The following is a 16750-nucleotide window of genomic DNA, read 5'->3' as shown; positions in this document are numbered from 1 at the left end:
CACACCAACGGATTGCTTTCTCTCCCTCTGAAGACAGCCTCCATTGTCCCTTGAATGGGTATTCCTTGATTTACCAAAAAAGTGTCTCTTGAAATTGCCCCCATTCTCCCTTTAATGTGTATCTACTTCCTAAATAAACCTCTGTCTATGCCTTTAACTGGCTCCTGCTAAAATTTCTTCCACCATGTATGCCAAGAACCCTGTGGGTTCTGAGTTGATTTTCTCCTTCTCTCTGGGAATTCCAATGAAGCTTCTTTAGAGACATGTTTTCTCTTGGGACAAACTTACTTCATTTATTTGCTGTAAAGTTTCTTTCTTTTTTTTAATTGTTTGCTCAAGACAATACAATGATCTTGACATATCATACATTTGATTCAAATGGTGTATGAATTCTCATTTTTCCACGTGTACAGATTGCAGGATCACATTGGTTATACAGCCACATATATGCATACAGCAATACTAGTGTCTGTTGTATTCTGCTGCCCCCCCATCCCCCCTCTCCCCCTCCCATCACCTCTTTCTACCCAATCCCCTGTGACACATTTCTTTCTCTTTTTTCCCCCTCACACCATTATATATGTATTTCATATAATTATGAGGGTCTCCTTCCATCTTCTGTGCAATTCCCCTTCTCCCTCCCATTCCCTCCCAACTCTCTTCCCTGTTTAGTGGTAATCTTCTTCTCATGCTCTTTTTCCCTACTCTGTTTTGAGTCACCCCCCCTTATATCAGAGAAGACATTCGGCATTTGTTTTTTTTTAGGGATTGGCTAACTCCGCTTAGCGTAATCTGCTCTAGTGCCATCCATTTCCCTGCCAATAAGTATTTATACAAACATCCTCAGTGCCTCGTCTCCTGGCGGTCATCCTAAGGTTGGGGTGGGAAACTTCTCTGGCCCCAGGGCTGCTATAAGGCCACATTGTGATTGGCTGAGTTAGTAATCAAAGGTTAGTGCCACCTTGTTGGACCCAGGGAAGTCAACATAGTTTTTCTTTGGCTGGGGGTGCTGTTTGTGGCCTCTGGTCAGTACGGGGTACTTCTGTGGATGGTTAAAGCCAGGACTGTAACAAAAACCCTTTCTTAGAACTGAAATTAAGTCTTCAGCCTGAGGCTTAGTTAAGGTCTTATCCTGCAGAGAACCTGAGTGTTTTCTTAGCATTTATGACTCTAGACAACCACCATAACTGAAATAATAATAATGATAATTTGAAGCAGATCATCAACTTAAATGTAAACATATTCTACAAGGGGAAAATATAGGAAAACAACCTCACAATCTTGGAGTTGATGAAGATTTCTGAGACAGGATACAAAAGGCACTAACCATAAAAGGAAGTGGAAGGATCTAGAAATTAAAAAGTAAAAGTTTCTGTTTTTCATCATCAAAGAACCCATTAAGCCACACATGGAAAAATATTTGAAATACATATGTATAATAAAGGAATTATAACCAGAATACATAAAGACCTCTGTAGCTTGGTCAAAATAAAAAGATGAGCCAGTTTTGAAGATGAGAACAAAGATCTCACAAAAGAATGGAATGTGTGGAGTGTCCAGCAAGCTGGTAAAAGGGTGATCAAGATCATCAGGCATCAGAAATAATTCCTATGACTTCTATGATAAGTGTCAACAGGGATGCGAATGAAGCTCAGTGGTAGAGAGCTTGCCTAGCATGTAGAAGGCCTTGGAGTTTAACCTCCAAAACTGCAAGAAAAGGAAAGGGAGAAAGAATAAAGGAAGGAAAAAGAGAGAGGACTGGGGGGGAGGGGAGAAAGGAATGATTCATTAAAAGGGCAAATGATACAAACATAAATATGTGATGTCCTAGCTCTTTAAAAATTTTACAAAGGTTTAGAATTTTCATTACATCAAACTGGGTGATATTATGACTGTATAGAACACACATAATAAGTTCTGCCCTCACCTGGCCTAAACCAAATCAACAGGTAGGTGACCTGGAGAGGACTCCTCTCAGGCTCCACTGGGACAGGCTTGAACCTGCGCTACTTCAGGATGCACAGCCTAGGGGAGGGGCCCAGACTTCCCTTATAGGCAGTGTGAGTGTGCTAGGCCCCTGGGAGCCCATGACTGGGGCTCCCATGCCCATGACCACAACACCCCCCACCCTCACTGGTTCACAATGGTCTGCTCCGTTGCCTGGTGCAGGTTTATATTCCTGACCAAAGGCCTGAGTGTCCATAGCCTCTTTTGGCTGGGCATGGTGTGGTTGTGGAGGGAATAGCCAAAGTAGCCCTAGTGTGGTGGAGGGGCAACAGGTGCCCCTTAGCCATACTTGGGGGTGGTAGTGGAAGAAGTAAGCAGGGTTGTGGTGTGCCTTGTCTGAAGACATGGAAACACACCCTATTCCTTATGGCTGTCCATGGGAGTTGGGGATACGTATAGCTATTGGATTTTTTGTTGTTGTCTTGTTTTTGTGGAGAAGTTTTCAGTCTGTGAGAAGCAGGCTTTACTTGAGAAGAGAAAAAAAGCTTGCTCTAAAACTTTCTGAAATAATTGAGGAAAAATGTGGACTACTTGAAAAAGTCAGTCTTGTTCAAAAAGAATATGAAGACTTAGAGTCATCTTTAAAGAATGCCATTTTGGAGAAAGAGTCGATACAAGTGGAAAATTTGGAGGCAATATACGCAAACCTGGATAGGTCCGTATCTAAATTGGAGGATGAAATACTCTTTCTAGAAGAAGAGCTAAAAGAAGAGAAAACTAAACATTCTCAACAGAATGAATTGATAGAGTATATATCAAAAAGGATTAAGTCCCCAGAAGAGGAATCAAAATCCCTCAGATCACATATACCTGAAGCTACAACAACCTTAACAATATTTCACCTGAATGCAGAAGGACTGAAGGCACCAATAAAAGAAGTTTCAAATGAAAATTCCCAACTCCTGGAAAGTCAGAAACAGCTTTTACACGAAGCAGAAGTATGGGAAGAAGACGTGAGTGGCCTTAATAAACAGAAAACAACACTTGAAGACTTCAAAGAACATGAAGAACAAGGTCTAAGAGACAGAGAAAATCATATTAAGTCTCTGTCTGAACACTTGCTGAAAGATTGGGCTCCTGTGCTTGAAGAAGACCTAATAGACGATGGTAACTTGGAGTTGGAAGTGAAAAGTGAATCAGAAATCGGTGCTCACTTAGAGGATCAGCCAAATGGAGCTTTGAAGAAACAGCTTTATGCTGATAAGTTAAATTCCTCTTTTAAAATCTTAGAAGGAGAAAGAAATCAAGTTTTTACTTTAGTATCTGAAGTTGTTGAAACAAAGGAAGACCTTATAGAAGAGATTAAAAATCTTAAGACAAAACAAGCATCTTTGCAGTTAAAAAATACACAACTTGAAAGTGAGAATCAGCATCTTGAGCAGAAACTTAAACTCATCATTGAAGAATATGAAGCCATTGTAATGAAATTCCAGAGGAAAGTAACAGAAGAGGAAAATGACCAGGTAGTGCAAGAGGAGAAACTTTTCAAAATGGAGGAAAACATCAGCCATGCAAGTGAACAGCTTAAGACCTATAGAAAGCAAATCAAAGAACTTGAAGAATTAGAGAGAACCATTTATTTTTATCAGGGGCAGATTACACACTATGAGGAAAAAGCACAAGATAATGAGTGGGCAGCTCAGAGGGCTGAAAGATACCTCAATGATTTAGGGAAACAAGAGGCTCACGACAGTCAAAACTTCACCAAAAATGAGTTTAAATTTAAAAAAGATCCTTCTGCACTTCATGTTTCAAATACAGCCACTGGCAGAGAGCATTTCCCAAATGCTTCATCTGAAATGAGAGCTCCACTTCTGGAAAAGGAGGGTTCACTCAGACTCTCAACTTTTCTTCCAGGGGTAGGAAGAAGAGGCTCAAGAGGCCCAGATTCTCTGGGCCCTCAAATTATCAATGAAAGAAGAGAATCCGGCTATGATGGGATAACTGATCATCAGGGAGTGCCTTATAAAATTAGGCCCCTGTCATCTCCATGGGAACAGAACCCCAAGATGATGATGGCTCCACCAGGCCAACCATATTGTGATCTACGTCTTCCTCTACCAAGGCAAGATGGATGTTATTCTAATTATGGTGGACCATCGGGACCAGAAGAACTCAGAAGTTCTACTCTGCCGCCTTTGGATCAAATGGGTGGGCCTATGTTTTCTGAAATGGAATGCAGTAGAAATGATTCCAAAGTGGATCTTGATAATTCCAATGTGTCTGATTCATCTCTCCCTGCTGAAAACCAAGAAACTGCCTCTGGCTTTGCTTTCTCACCTTTCCCTCCAATCAGAGGTTCATTGTTTCCAGTGGATCCAAGGAATCAGTTCATGAGAAGAGGACCTTTTTTTCCTCCACCTCCTCCAGGAAACATGTATGGAGCATCTCAAGAATATTTTCCATGGGGCCCACCACCCCCTCCATTCCCAATGGAGCCATGGTGTTTTCCTCATTATCTCCCCCCAAGAGCTGAATTCCCCCCCCTCCCTCCCGTGCATTCTGAAAGTAGAAGTGAGTTCCCTTCAGGGTTGAGTCCAGCTTCAAATGAGCCTGCTACCCAACATACAGAACCACAACAAGAAACTTGACAATATTTTTTATCTGACCTCAAAAGTAATCTATCTCTCATTTTTACTGCTTTTACTCAAATGATTATACTTTTAAATGATTAAGCTTCCAATTGAAGCTTAATGGAATTATAATTGTTAGAATTGTATTTTGTAAATAAAGATTATTTTAAAATTGATTTTATCAGTAAATTATTTTTATTTTATTTTATTCTAGATAGAGTAAGTCAATTTGATTAATTTACTATTACATAAGCAACAATGGGAGTTCTATATACATAATCTTGTAGTTGGGGATTTTTAAAAATCCAATCAAAGTGTGTGCCTTTATGCAAAGAAATGTATGTATTATGATTGTAGCATATGTGAAAGTAACTATGCTTAATGAAAGATTTTAATTGATTTAAAGTTTTGTTTGGCATTGAGGATTGTGGTGAGCCGTTTCTGCGGACTGTGGTCGCCATTACAAGATGGCGCTGGCTCCGCTGTGGTCTGTAACAAACAACTCCTTATTTGGGAGAGTTGGCGCATGGTTTTTTAACACCCTATGAGAAAGCTCCACGTGGCAGCTTCGCATTGGGGCTTGAGATGCTTTATTAAGGCTGGGAGAGGCATCCGAAAAGAAGAAGAAGAAATATCAAGGACCTGAATAAACGGCTGAAAGAAGATTCCTGTTGTTGCGTCTTCCTTGCGGGCAAGGGGGTCGCGACAAGTGGTGCCGAAACCCGGGAACCAGAACTTTCAGTCGTCAGGGGTGGTGCACCGGATAGTCCCAGGTAAGTGGGACCCGCGACCAAAGCGGGGATAGTCCCAGTAAGTGGGATCCGCGACCAAAGCGGGGTCAGCTCCTCTACAAAGAAAGAGAGAGCCTCATATTTTATTGCAGCTGCAATGTGTACTTTCACTTTTGTTTTCTGTGTTTCTTTTGTCGTCTGTGTCTTTTGTTTTCTGTGTTTCTTTTGTTGTTGTGTCATGGGTGCCGCATCTTCAAGTCCGCTTCTCCTGGCCCTAGATGGCCTGTTACGTTCCAAGGGCCTGGAAGTGAAGCATCATACTTTACAGAGATTTTTACAGAAGATAGATATTGCTGCACCGTGGTTTGCATTTTCGGGCAGCCTTACCATACCTAGTTGGGATAAATTAGGCAAAGATCTTGACTTTGCTTCTGAGCAGGGCATATTAGAGGGCGGGGTGATACCCCTTTGGAGAATAGTCCGTAGTTGCCTCACAGAGGACAGATGTCATGATGCAGGTCTTGCAGCTGCTGTCCTTCGGATTGCAAAAGGGGGCGGTCCTGCCGCCGGAACGTGCTTCCATTGTGGTCAACCCGGTCATGTCAGACGTGAATGTCCCAAAAAAGACAATTTTACTGGACCTCCTCACGGTGGCCCTTCCAATGGTTTTCGTCTACCGGGGTTGTGTCCAAGATGCAAAAAGGGGAAGCATTGGGCAAAAGAGTGTAGATCAGTGAGGGACATTCATGGACAACCTATTTCAGCTGGGCCAAAAAAACGGCCGACGGGGCCCTCGACCCCAGGGCCCACAAATATATGGGGCAGTGGAGAATGTTACACCCGAACCCGAGACATGGCCATCTCTACGCCATCCCATGAAACGCGGAGAGCCACTACAGGTGCCGCGGGATTGGACCTCTGTTCCACCTCCAGACTCGTATTAACACCTAAGATGGGAGTCCAATTGGTGGAAACTGAGTTCAAAGGGCCTTTACCACCTGGCACTGTAGGTTTGCTAATTGGACGTGCATCCTCTATTTTACAAGGTCTTCGTGTTTTCCCCGGAGTCATAAGTCCTGATACTGTAGGGATAGTAAAGGTTATGGTGGAAGCTCCAGGGGGCATTGTGTCCATCTCCCCAGGAGATCGGATTGCTCAATTACTAATTTTGCCTAGTTTGCATAATCACTTCCCTGCTGACTCAAGGTCACGGACAGGGAATGAGATTGGTGCCACCGGAGGGAATTGTGCTTGTTTGTCACTAGATATGAGCAATCGCCCTACTTTGGAATTAAGCATAGAAGGTAAATCTATTGTGGGATTACTTGATACAGGAGCAGACCATAGCATTATAGCGCTTAGGGACTGGCCTAAGGGATGGCCAGTGCAGACTTCTGATCAATCTCTGAGAGGACTTGGATATGCCCAAGCTCCTCAGATTAGCTGTAGACATCTATTCTGGAAGGACGTAGAAGGACATAATGGTACCTTTCAGCCTTATGTGCTTGATTTACCTATCTCTCTATGGGGTCGTGATCTGATGAAAGACATGGGGTTCACTCTTAGTAATGATTATTCCCCGGTGTCTCAACAAATTATGCAAAGTATGGGGTATAGGCCAGGTTTGGGACTAGGAAAACATTTACAGGGACGTAAGCATCCTGTACAAGGTCATGAAAAGCTTGACAGATTTGGTCTGGGTTTTTCCTAGGGGCCGCTGGGGCTCAAATACCCATAACATGGCTCACCGAGGAGCCTGTTTGGGTGCCTCAGTGGCCTCTTCCCTCAGTTAAATTGGCAGCAGCCCATGCTCTAGTTAAAGAACAACTTGACTTGGGTCACATCCAACCTTCTACTTCTCCATGGAATACTCCCATATTTGTCATTAAGAAAAAATCAGGGAAGTGGCGCCTACTGCATGATCTACGAGCAGTTAATGCTCAAATGCAACTTATGGGGCCCATTCAAAGAGGGCTGCCTCTGCTCTCCTCTGTTCCTCAAGGCTGGCACATTATTGTTATTGACATTAAAGACTGTTTCTTTTCTATTCCTTTGCATCCTAAAGACTCGCAGCGTTTTGCCTTCACCCTTCCATCGTGTAACCACGAGGAACCAGATCAAAGGTTTGAGTGGGTAGTGTTGCTGCAGGGAATGGCTAATAGTCCCACGATGTGTCAGATGTATGTGGGGAAGACACTCGCACCTCTCAGACAAAAGTATTCCTCCATCAAGATCATTTATTATATGGATGATGTATTATTGGCTGCTAAATTAGAGCAGACAATTCATGAGGCCTATAAAGACCTAGTGAAGTTGTTAGCTCAATATGGACTGCATATTGCACCTGAAAAGGTTCAAACAGGGGATTCTATTAAGTATTTGGGAGCAACAATTGGGTATGGCAAATTACGACCACAAAAAATCACCATACGAACTCAGGATCTCCAAACTCTAAATGATTATCAAAAACTGCTGGGAGATATTAATTGGATACGAGGATATTTACATATTTCTAATGTTATGCTACAGCCTTTGTATGCTACTCTTAGGGGTGATCCAGATCTTACTTCCCCTCGTAGCCTCACTAAAGAGGCTAGAGCGGCCCTTATGACAGTAGAAGAAGCTATACAACATGCTACTTTATGCAGGCTCCAGAGTGATAAACCTTTCCAATTATGTGTGCTTGCCACTATGCGGCAGCCTACTGTTGAGCGTGCTCATCGCACCTTAAAGGAAACTTTACAAAAACAAAAGGGGGGAATAGGAGCTGAACATACTCCTAAAGAACGCCTGTCCTTAGCTCTCTTTACCATTAATTTTTTGAATTTGGATATTCACGGTCGCTCTGCGGCCGATAGACATGTGTCCCCTCAGCCCTCTGTGATTGGCTATGTTAAGTGGAAAGATGTTCTTACGGGCCAATGGAACGGCCCCAACCCCGTGCTGACATGGGCACGAGGATCTGTATGTGTTTTTCCCCAGGATCGCACGGAACCATTGTGGGTCCCTGAACGCCTGACAAGAAGAGTCTTGACGCCAGCTACTCAGCAACAAGAAATACCACAGCAATCCCGTGATGAGGATCTTCATTCTGCTGAGTGCTCTGGCTCTGGTGCTGGTGCCGATGACATGGACGACACCAATGCAGTGGTGGGCAGCGGCACGGGCTTGGCCAATGCCGATGCCGGTTCATGATTTAATGATTCCAGGAATGCCTCCCGTATCATTGGCGAATATTTGGCCGGAAATTGGTCCAGATAAAGCTATGATCATACAAGCTCTTGCAGCTTTAGAAAATGGCATCTCACCTCAAGTCTGGCTTGCGCAGATTAAACAGTAAATCTTTGACATGGTCGTTGCACCCCAAGTTTTATGAACATTGCACTGGGATCGACATGTCTTTCTTTGTTATTCTCTTAGTGTTGGAAAGCCCTTGCACTCTGCCGGCTTTACTGCCATTGCACGCAGATGGGTTTCCACACTAGTGCTTTTCTATCGCCTTAAGACCCGTGCCTTTCTTTTAGGGTGTTGCCAACTTGTTTGTCGTCATATTTCTATACAGCCACAGTTCAGCCTCAGCCATCCCCCTTCGTCCACCATCATCACGATACAGGATGCAAGGCAAGGCACTGCACTTGAGTGATCCTTGAAGTGGACCTCAAGGAGAGCATGTCCTATTGCATGCGGGTTAGACGCGTCCACGCCCCGTCCCACGAAAAAAGGCGTCGGCTGATATGGCTTCAGATCTGGGGAAGGGCCCTCCTTGGGGCTGAGCCATACTATGCAGCCACTTCTGCACAGTGGGATAGGACCTCTACTCTCGCCTGTATTGTTTTTGGAAAACAAAAGGGGGAACTGTGGTGAGCCGTTTCTGCGGACTCTGGTCGCCATTACAAGATGGCGCTGGCTCCGCTGTGGTCTGTAACAAACAACTCCTTATTTGGGAGAGTTGGTGCATGGTTTTTTAACACCCTATGAGAAAGCTCCACGTGGCAGCTTCGCATTGGGGCTTGAGATGCTTTATTAAGGCTGGGAGAGGCATCCGAAAAGAAGAAGAAGAAATATCAAGGACCTGAATAAACGGCTGAAAGAAGATTCCTGTTGTTGCGTCTTCCTTGCGGGCAAGGGGGTCGCGACAGAGGATAATAATAAAAATCAGCTAGTTTTTCCATAAAAAATAACCAGAGCATATGAAGAGTATAAAAGAAAACATGACTCTCATGTAAACAGGAGATTTTAAGTACAAAAAACTTCCAGTTCTCGGGAAAATTTTTCGGAATTATAAACCCCCATTTAAGTTCACTTGATCACCATTGTCTCTTATATCTTTTCTTTTATTCCCATTTTCATAAAATTAAGAATTGTATAATGCTATGGGTTTGGTCCTTTTTGAAAATTTTTTCTATTAATTGGCATGTCTTAGGGTAAGATGTGCTAGTTCAATCCAGTATTTTTTGGTAGCAGTATGAGTAATTCCATGGGTTAAAATTGTATTCTAATGAGTCCTAAATTGTGCAAAAGCACAGAGTATATATGCAGGGGCATTATCTGTTTTTAAGTAAGCAGGCTTGCCCAGGGTGGCAAAGCAGAGTAACAAATGAGAATTGTAAGTAGATAAATTTTTAGATCAATCTGCAGTAGCTCAAATAAACCCAAAATGAGTATCAGTGGACATATGAAGAAAGGAATAAGAATGGAGAGACGGGAAATCGGTTAATACCCATTTGCCTAAGTGCTTTAGAAATGTATAAATTAAGGCCACAGAGAAATATTTTTATGCACAAAGAATGGTTAAAATAAAAGGACTGATGACACCATATGCTGGTGAGGACACAGAACAACTGAGATTCTCTGACATTACTGGAGAGAATGTAAAATAGTAGGATGGCTTTCTAAAACAGATTGACAATTTCTTATCTACACGTTTATAAAATCTCCCAGGGTTTCTTTTTTCGCCCCATTGGTTTGTCACTTTTGAAAGTTTTTAATATTTTTTTATTAGTTGCTCAAGACAATACAATGATCTTGACGTATCATACATTTGATTCAAATAGGGTATGAATTCTCATTTTCTACGTGTACAGATTGCAGGATCACATTGGTTATACATCCATGTGTATACAGACAGCAATCCTAGTGTCAGTTTTATTCTGCTGCCCTCCCAATTCCTCCCTCCCCTCCACTCCCATCACTATTCTCTACCCATTCTACTGTGACACTTATCTCTCTCTTTCTCTTTTTTTCTTCCCTTCCCCCTCACACCATCAAATATGTATTTTGTGAAACCATGAGGGTCTCCTTCCGTCTTCCATGCAATTCCCTTCTCCCTCCCTTTCCCTCACTTTTTTCCTTGTTTCGTGGTAATCTTCTCATGCTCTTCCTTTCTACTCTGTTTTGAGTCACCTCCCTTATATCAGAGAAGACATTCGGCATTTGTTTTTTAGGGATTGGCTAACTTCATTTAGCATAATCTGCTCTAATGCCATCTATTTCCCTGCAAATGCCATGATCTTGTTATTTTTTAGTGCTGAGTATTATTCCATTGTGTATAAATGCCACATTTTTTTATCCATCTATTGAAGGGCATCTAGGTTGTTTCCACAGTCTAGCTATTGTTAATTGTGCTGCTGAGTTGGAAAGAATGCTGTAAAGTTTCTAAACTGATGATTCTGAGGTTTCATTCATTTCAATTCTATGAGTGTTCTGAATGTAACCTCTTCACAGATGTTTTTCAAAATAGAAGTGATCTTATGAAGGCACAATCTAAACTTTCAATATTTAGGATAAAGCCCTGCTGGCAATTTTCTCTCCTTTTAAACAAAGCTTTATAGTTTAATAAAACCATATTAAATAAATAATTATAAATTATTTGTTTTGTTCAGTGAAAATAATTCTGAATAAGAAAAAAAGGCTACAGATTGAGCAAATTCCTTGAAGCATCAGACAGCTTATAAGTATTATAGATAGAATTATACCTCCCCCAAATTCATTGATTAAACCTCTAAGACCCCTCCCACATGTGACTGGCTTTAGAGAGAGGGTTTTTAAAGAGGTCGTTAAGGGCAAATGAGGTCATAGGGATGGGACTTTAATCTAAAAGGACTGGTGACCTGTTATAGAAAGACACCAGGAACAGCTGAGTGTACAGAGAAGTCATGTGAGGCAACAGTGAGAAGGTGATTATCTTTCAGCCAAGAGAACAAGCTCAGGAGAAACTGTGAAACTTGTCCAGGCAGGGGACTTGTACAGCTCAGCCTCTCCACTTTCTCATGAATTCAAAGAATTAAATCCATAGACACAAAGGTGCTAAAAACTAATAGGATTTATTACAGTAATAAAAGATCTCTAGAAGAGGTAGGGTCTCCTAAGACAGGGTTGCCAATGAGTATGTATTGCCTAGGGGATTTCATGGACTCCATCCATCTATATGGGTGACTGTGGGATGACATGTAAATACAGAATTCAGAAAAGGGCCATCAACTTTCTCTGTCTTGTCTTCTTGAGCAAATCTGGAGAAAAGTATTTTCTAAGCCTTTATTAGCACAAGGTGGGGATGATGTGGTTTATTGGCACAAGAGATAGTACTTGGGGTAAGGATAGATTTTGTGGTTGGCTATCACTAGGGATAAGGATAATTAAGGAAGAACTGTTGTGCTGAAAACTGTCTCAGTCAGTAAGAGGATGTTCTCCAGGATAGGATGGCACGGTCTTGTTCCTTTCTTCCCTTCTCCTCCAAGGCCCTTATCCTATGTGCCTATGGGAGGTCTACCTATCTACCTCATTAGAACCTTGATTTCATACTTCCAGCCTCCATAATTGTGAAAAATACATGTTCTGTTTAACTCCAGAAACACCCAGTCTATGGCATTTCATTACAGCAACCTGAGCCAACAAATGTGAACTTTGAATACAGCAAGGAAGTAAACAAGCATAGATCACATGATATGGTAAAGAGCTAGAGAAAAGTACATGGCTTGCCTTAACTATGGAAAGACAGGTAGTTAGATCTAGGAAGATGATAGTTTTAAGCCAAAGCCACAGAGAGAAGTCAGACCTCAAACAGGATTAAGAAATGCACATAAGTTATTTGCAACTTATGAACTGAGTTTATGCCCCATAAAATTTTATACATTGAAACCTTAAGGCCAGATTGGATGGTGTTGAGAGGCAAGACTTTGAGAAATAATTTGGTTTAATGAGGTCATGATGCTGGAGCCCTCATGATGAGATTAATTTCCTTACAAGATGAGGAAGACATTACAGTTTATGCTGTGAGCCAGGTAAGGATGCAAGGAGAAGGGGGCTGTCTACATGCCACAAAGTGGGCCCTCACCAGACTCTGGATCTGACACTACATTGACCTTGGACTTACTCCTTCAAAACATGGAGAAATAATTTGTTATTAACGCCTTCCAGTATGGTATTTTTGTTATAGGAGTTATACTAAGTCACAACTATTTCCAAAATTCTGCAAAAGCAGGTATTTTAGATAGATAACAATTGGTGTACTTGAGCCATGCTCAAGTGTATAAGAAAACACATTCAAGTGAAATAATAATAAATGTAGATTCTCCCATTAGTTATCAAATATGAATAATAGTTAACATCTTTTAATTCAATTTCTTCATGTACACTACTTTTCATAAAGATCTCATTCTACTGAAATTATAACTGTCTTTATTTTTCCATGACAAATAAGTAAATTAGTACATCTAGTATAGAACATGTAGTTTACTTAATATTTTATGGAATTTACAAGTTAGAAACAGACTTAAAGAACATCAGACAAGAAAAAAAAACACTGGACTCTCTTGATCCATGTCTCTCATTTTATAGACATTAAAGAGAAGCTGATTGAGATGAAATGTCAATGGACTTCTTTAAAACAGTATGGCAGTGCCATGGTTAGAATCGGGGTATTCCCTTCCAGCAGCATTGCTGTGCTCATCTCCTGACATGGCTCTAAATACCTACACACATTCCAACAATTACTACTGCTAAATGTTGAGTATTTCATGTGGAAGTAAATGTGGAGAATTCCCTGTTATATAGTTATACAATGAGTCTGATACACCTGGACTCATTTATGGAACAAAACCAATTTAGACTATGTTCAGATATTAGAATAGTAAAACTACATTTTATTTAACAATTTACCTATAAAAGAGAATTTGAGAATATTCAACCCTGCTTTTAAATTGGTCTTTGTTATATAATAGTAAAGTCCTACTTGGGAAGGAAATTCAGCAAACATTTCAGCAGATATTTTTGGGGGTGGTGGTAAACTTTATCATATAATATTAAAAAAATTAAAAGGCTTCATTAAAAATAAATCACTTTTTCTTCTGTATATTTTTCATAATAGCTTAATGTATAAATTATGGTGGTTAATCTAAATTGAGCTGGAAGGCCACATCTTACCACCTTTCTTCTCTACTATTGATGTTCTATCAGAAAGTAATGCAAAATAACTCTCTCTCTCTTTTTTTTCTCTTTCTCAAACACACACACATACCCACACACCCACAAATACAATGTTTCATATTATTTTTAAAAAGTGGAGGTTTTATTTTAGTATCAATGGCTCAATTAAATTCTATAAGTATTTATTTAAATAATTATTCAAACAGTATTTTTAATTATCACTTATTTTAAAATTCCATAAGTTTGAATCTTGATTTTCTTAACAGCTCAACTACCTTGTTTCAAAACACCTACTTTTTTTTTAATATTTTTTGCCAACGGAAACTCTCAAATTCATTCACAGTGGACAATCTAGACAGCCTTTCTTTTTATGAACATGAATACTAAAATTTTATTCTGAAGATCCATAAATGCTCTGATAAAAGGGTATTATGGTTTGGATCAGGAATATCCCTCCAAAACCTCATGTGTTGAAAGAATGATCCTTGATTCTGTAAGGTTCAGAGGTGGAGTCTTTAGAAAAGGATTGTAAACTTGAGGACTCTAACCTCATCAGTGAATTAATCCATTGATGTATTAATAATTTGAATGGACTACTGGGTGGTAACTGCAGGCAGGTGGGGTATGACTGGAGGAAGTATTTCACGGAGGGCCTGGCCTTTGCAACCTTATCTGTCCCTGGCCCATTTCAGGCTCTCTAATTTTTTCTTAGAGAAAATCCATATTAGGTTCTCAAAAAGGCTGGCCATCTAGATAAGCAGAGAATAGGAAGTCTATTAGTTATCAAGCCTATTAGTTATCAAGTTATTAAGTACCATTGATTCCTGAGTTTCAAGAGTAAAGAAAGTTTGATTTGCTAAATCAGAGTGATAAATACATGAATATATTAAATAATAGTTTCTCTAAACATCTGAAAGGTGAAAATAGCTCATAAACAAATGTAGCACATTTTAAAAGTATGAATTTCCTAAAGAAAAAAAAAAAACAATGAATAAAACTTTAAGTCAAAACATTGTGTCAATGTTTCAGAGTTAGGTGCTGTTTGATACATAGAGATATCCAGACAGGCGGGCAGACAGGTAGGCAAGAGTACAAAAGGTGTGTTCTAAAATAATTCCAGGTCTATGTTAACCTCCTACAGAATACTGAAGAGAATTGAGGCACCTTGAGCTATTTTTGTCCTGGAAGCGCTGTCATTAACCTGTGAGACATTGACTGACTGTTAGGCTCTTTGTGAAATCACCCTCCTACTGCCAGGTAGAATGTGTGTTCTAGAGGGAGTGATGGTTGAGAGAGTCAGTGCAAAGCTGCTTGAATTAAAGAGAAAATGTTGGGCTCTTTTTAAAAATTGAAGTTAGTCTTCTTATTTTGATAAATGTGCTATTGTCATTTGGCACCAGGATAACTTTATTTAGTGTCTATTTACCATTGGAAGTCTTAAAGAAGAGAGAGAAAGAGAGAAAAGAAAAAAAGCACTACCACTTACATTTTTTATTAAAAGAAGCTAAACTAAATCAGCACAACTATGTAAAGATTAATTTAATCAGTATGATTTAATTTGTCAAGCAGCAGATTCATACCAATTAGGGAAAATTTAAAAATTGTCCTAAATTGCCAGATAAATTTGATTACTATAAATTCCAATTCCACAACTTAAAGACCTACCAGTTAAAGGCAAGAGGAGTTAAAAAAAATCTGTTATTTAAAAGTTGTTAGGTTAAATAAGAGTAACAATGCAAAAATAAATATGATATCATCTATTCCATCTTAAAGATTGTTCTTCTGAGGGAAGTAGACAAGAAGTTAATAGTAATGTTAGCAAAAATGGTTAATTTTTCATAATACCTATTTTTTAAGAAATAAGATATCAGATATTATTATGACTCCACCAGCATCACCTTTACTTAGTTCAACTCAATCATTATATATATATATAATCTCTTTGTTTACTCAATAAAATGTGTAGCTCCACTTAATTTTCTACAGAAAATAGCTTCTGTTTCCTCCTTTGTGATGTATTACTTTTTTAAGTTTTCAGAATTTCTTAAAATTATCTATTTTGGAAAATAATAAATATTATGTGTGAGTAATTGTTGAGAAAAGATAGTCCATGTAAAATGGACAAAACACTTCCAAAATAATCAACAAAATGATTGACTAGGTCTTTTTCTTTCCAAATGCAAACTATAATTGTGGGGCTGGGGTTGTAACTCAGTGATAGGTCACTTGCCTCGTACCTGTGAGGAACAGAGTTTTATTCTCAGCACCACATAAAAATAAATAAATAAGTAAATGTATTTCAAAAAAACAATAATTGTGAAAATATGCTTATTTTACATTATTATATTTGCAACTCCTTAACTTTAAAAAAATGCTGATTCCATTTCTTATATCTAGCTAGGGTGTACTTTTCTGATATACTGTATGATAACACAAATCTATATTAATCAGATCCATTTGAATTTATCTTATGTTTTTGTTAATTACCTTTATTAATTTTTCAACTGGTATTCCTTAATATATTGATTTTCTAATTAGTTCTCTTTTTAAATATCTTTTTAAGTTGTTAATGGACTTTATTTTGTTTATTTATATGCAGTGCTGAGAATCGAACCCAGAGCCTCATACATGCTAGGCAAGCACTCTATGACAGAGCCACAATTCCATCCCTAATTAGTTCTCTTTTGAATTAAGTCAAATTATGTCAACAGCTATATGTTTTCTCTTTGTAAATTGTTAATTGACCTATGATCCCTATAATTTTGTCAGCGGCTTTGTAACTTGAACTTAATACCACATTCATTTACTTTGTAAAATTTTTCAATTTACAAATTAGTCTTTTTTTGTGTTCTTAGATATTTGCCACATCAAATTATTAGGAAAGGCTGATCAACAAAATTACAATAGAAGATAAATTATGTTAGAAGGGATCCTTGAAATCAAAATCCCATTACATTTTTTTTTGTTCATTAGCAAATAATTACATGAAGTGTTATATTCTGAAATAGCAAGATG

At 39.3% G+C, this 16750-nt stretch overlaps 1 protein-coding gene across 1 annotated transcript; it reads left to right on the top strand.

Moving 5' to 3' along the window:
* Window positions 1–2351: 2351 nt before the first annotated feature.
* LOC308640681 (melanoma inhibitory activity protein 2-like) lies at window positions 2352–4598 on the top strand (the record flags this gene model as incomplete). Its single annotated transcript, XM_081312476.1, has 1 exon — window positions 2352–4598. The coding sequence occupies one exon, from the start codon at window positions 2352–2354 to the stop codon at window positions 4596–4598; it is 2247 nt and encodes a 748-aa protein (XP_081168602.1).
* Between the last annotated feature and the right edge of the window lie 12152 nt (window positions 4599–16750).

The sequence above is a fragment of the Spermophilus citellus genome (genome assembly GCF_964194105.1).
Source record: "Spermophilus citellus genome assembly, contig: SCAFFOLD_102, whole genome shotgun sequence".
Taxonomy (NCBI): domain Eukaryota; kingdom Metazoa; phylum Chordata; class Mammalia; order Rodentia; family Sciuridae; genus Spermophilus; species Spermophilus citellus.
This window is presented reverse-complemented; position numbering and strand designations above follow the sequence as displayed.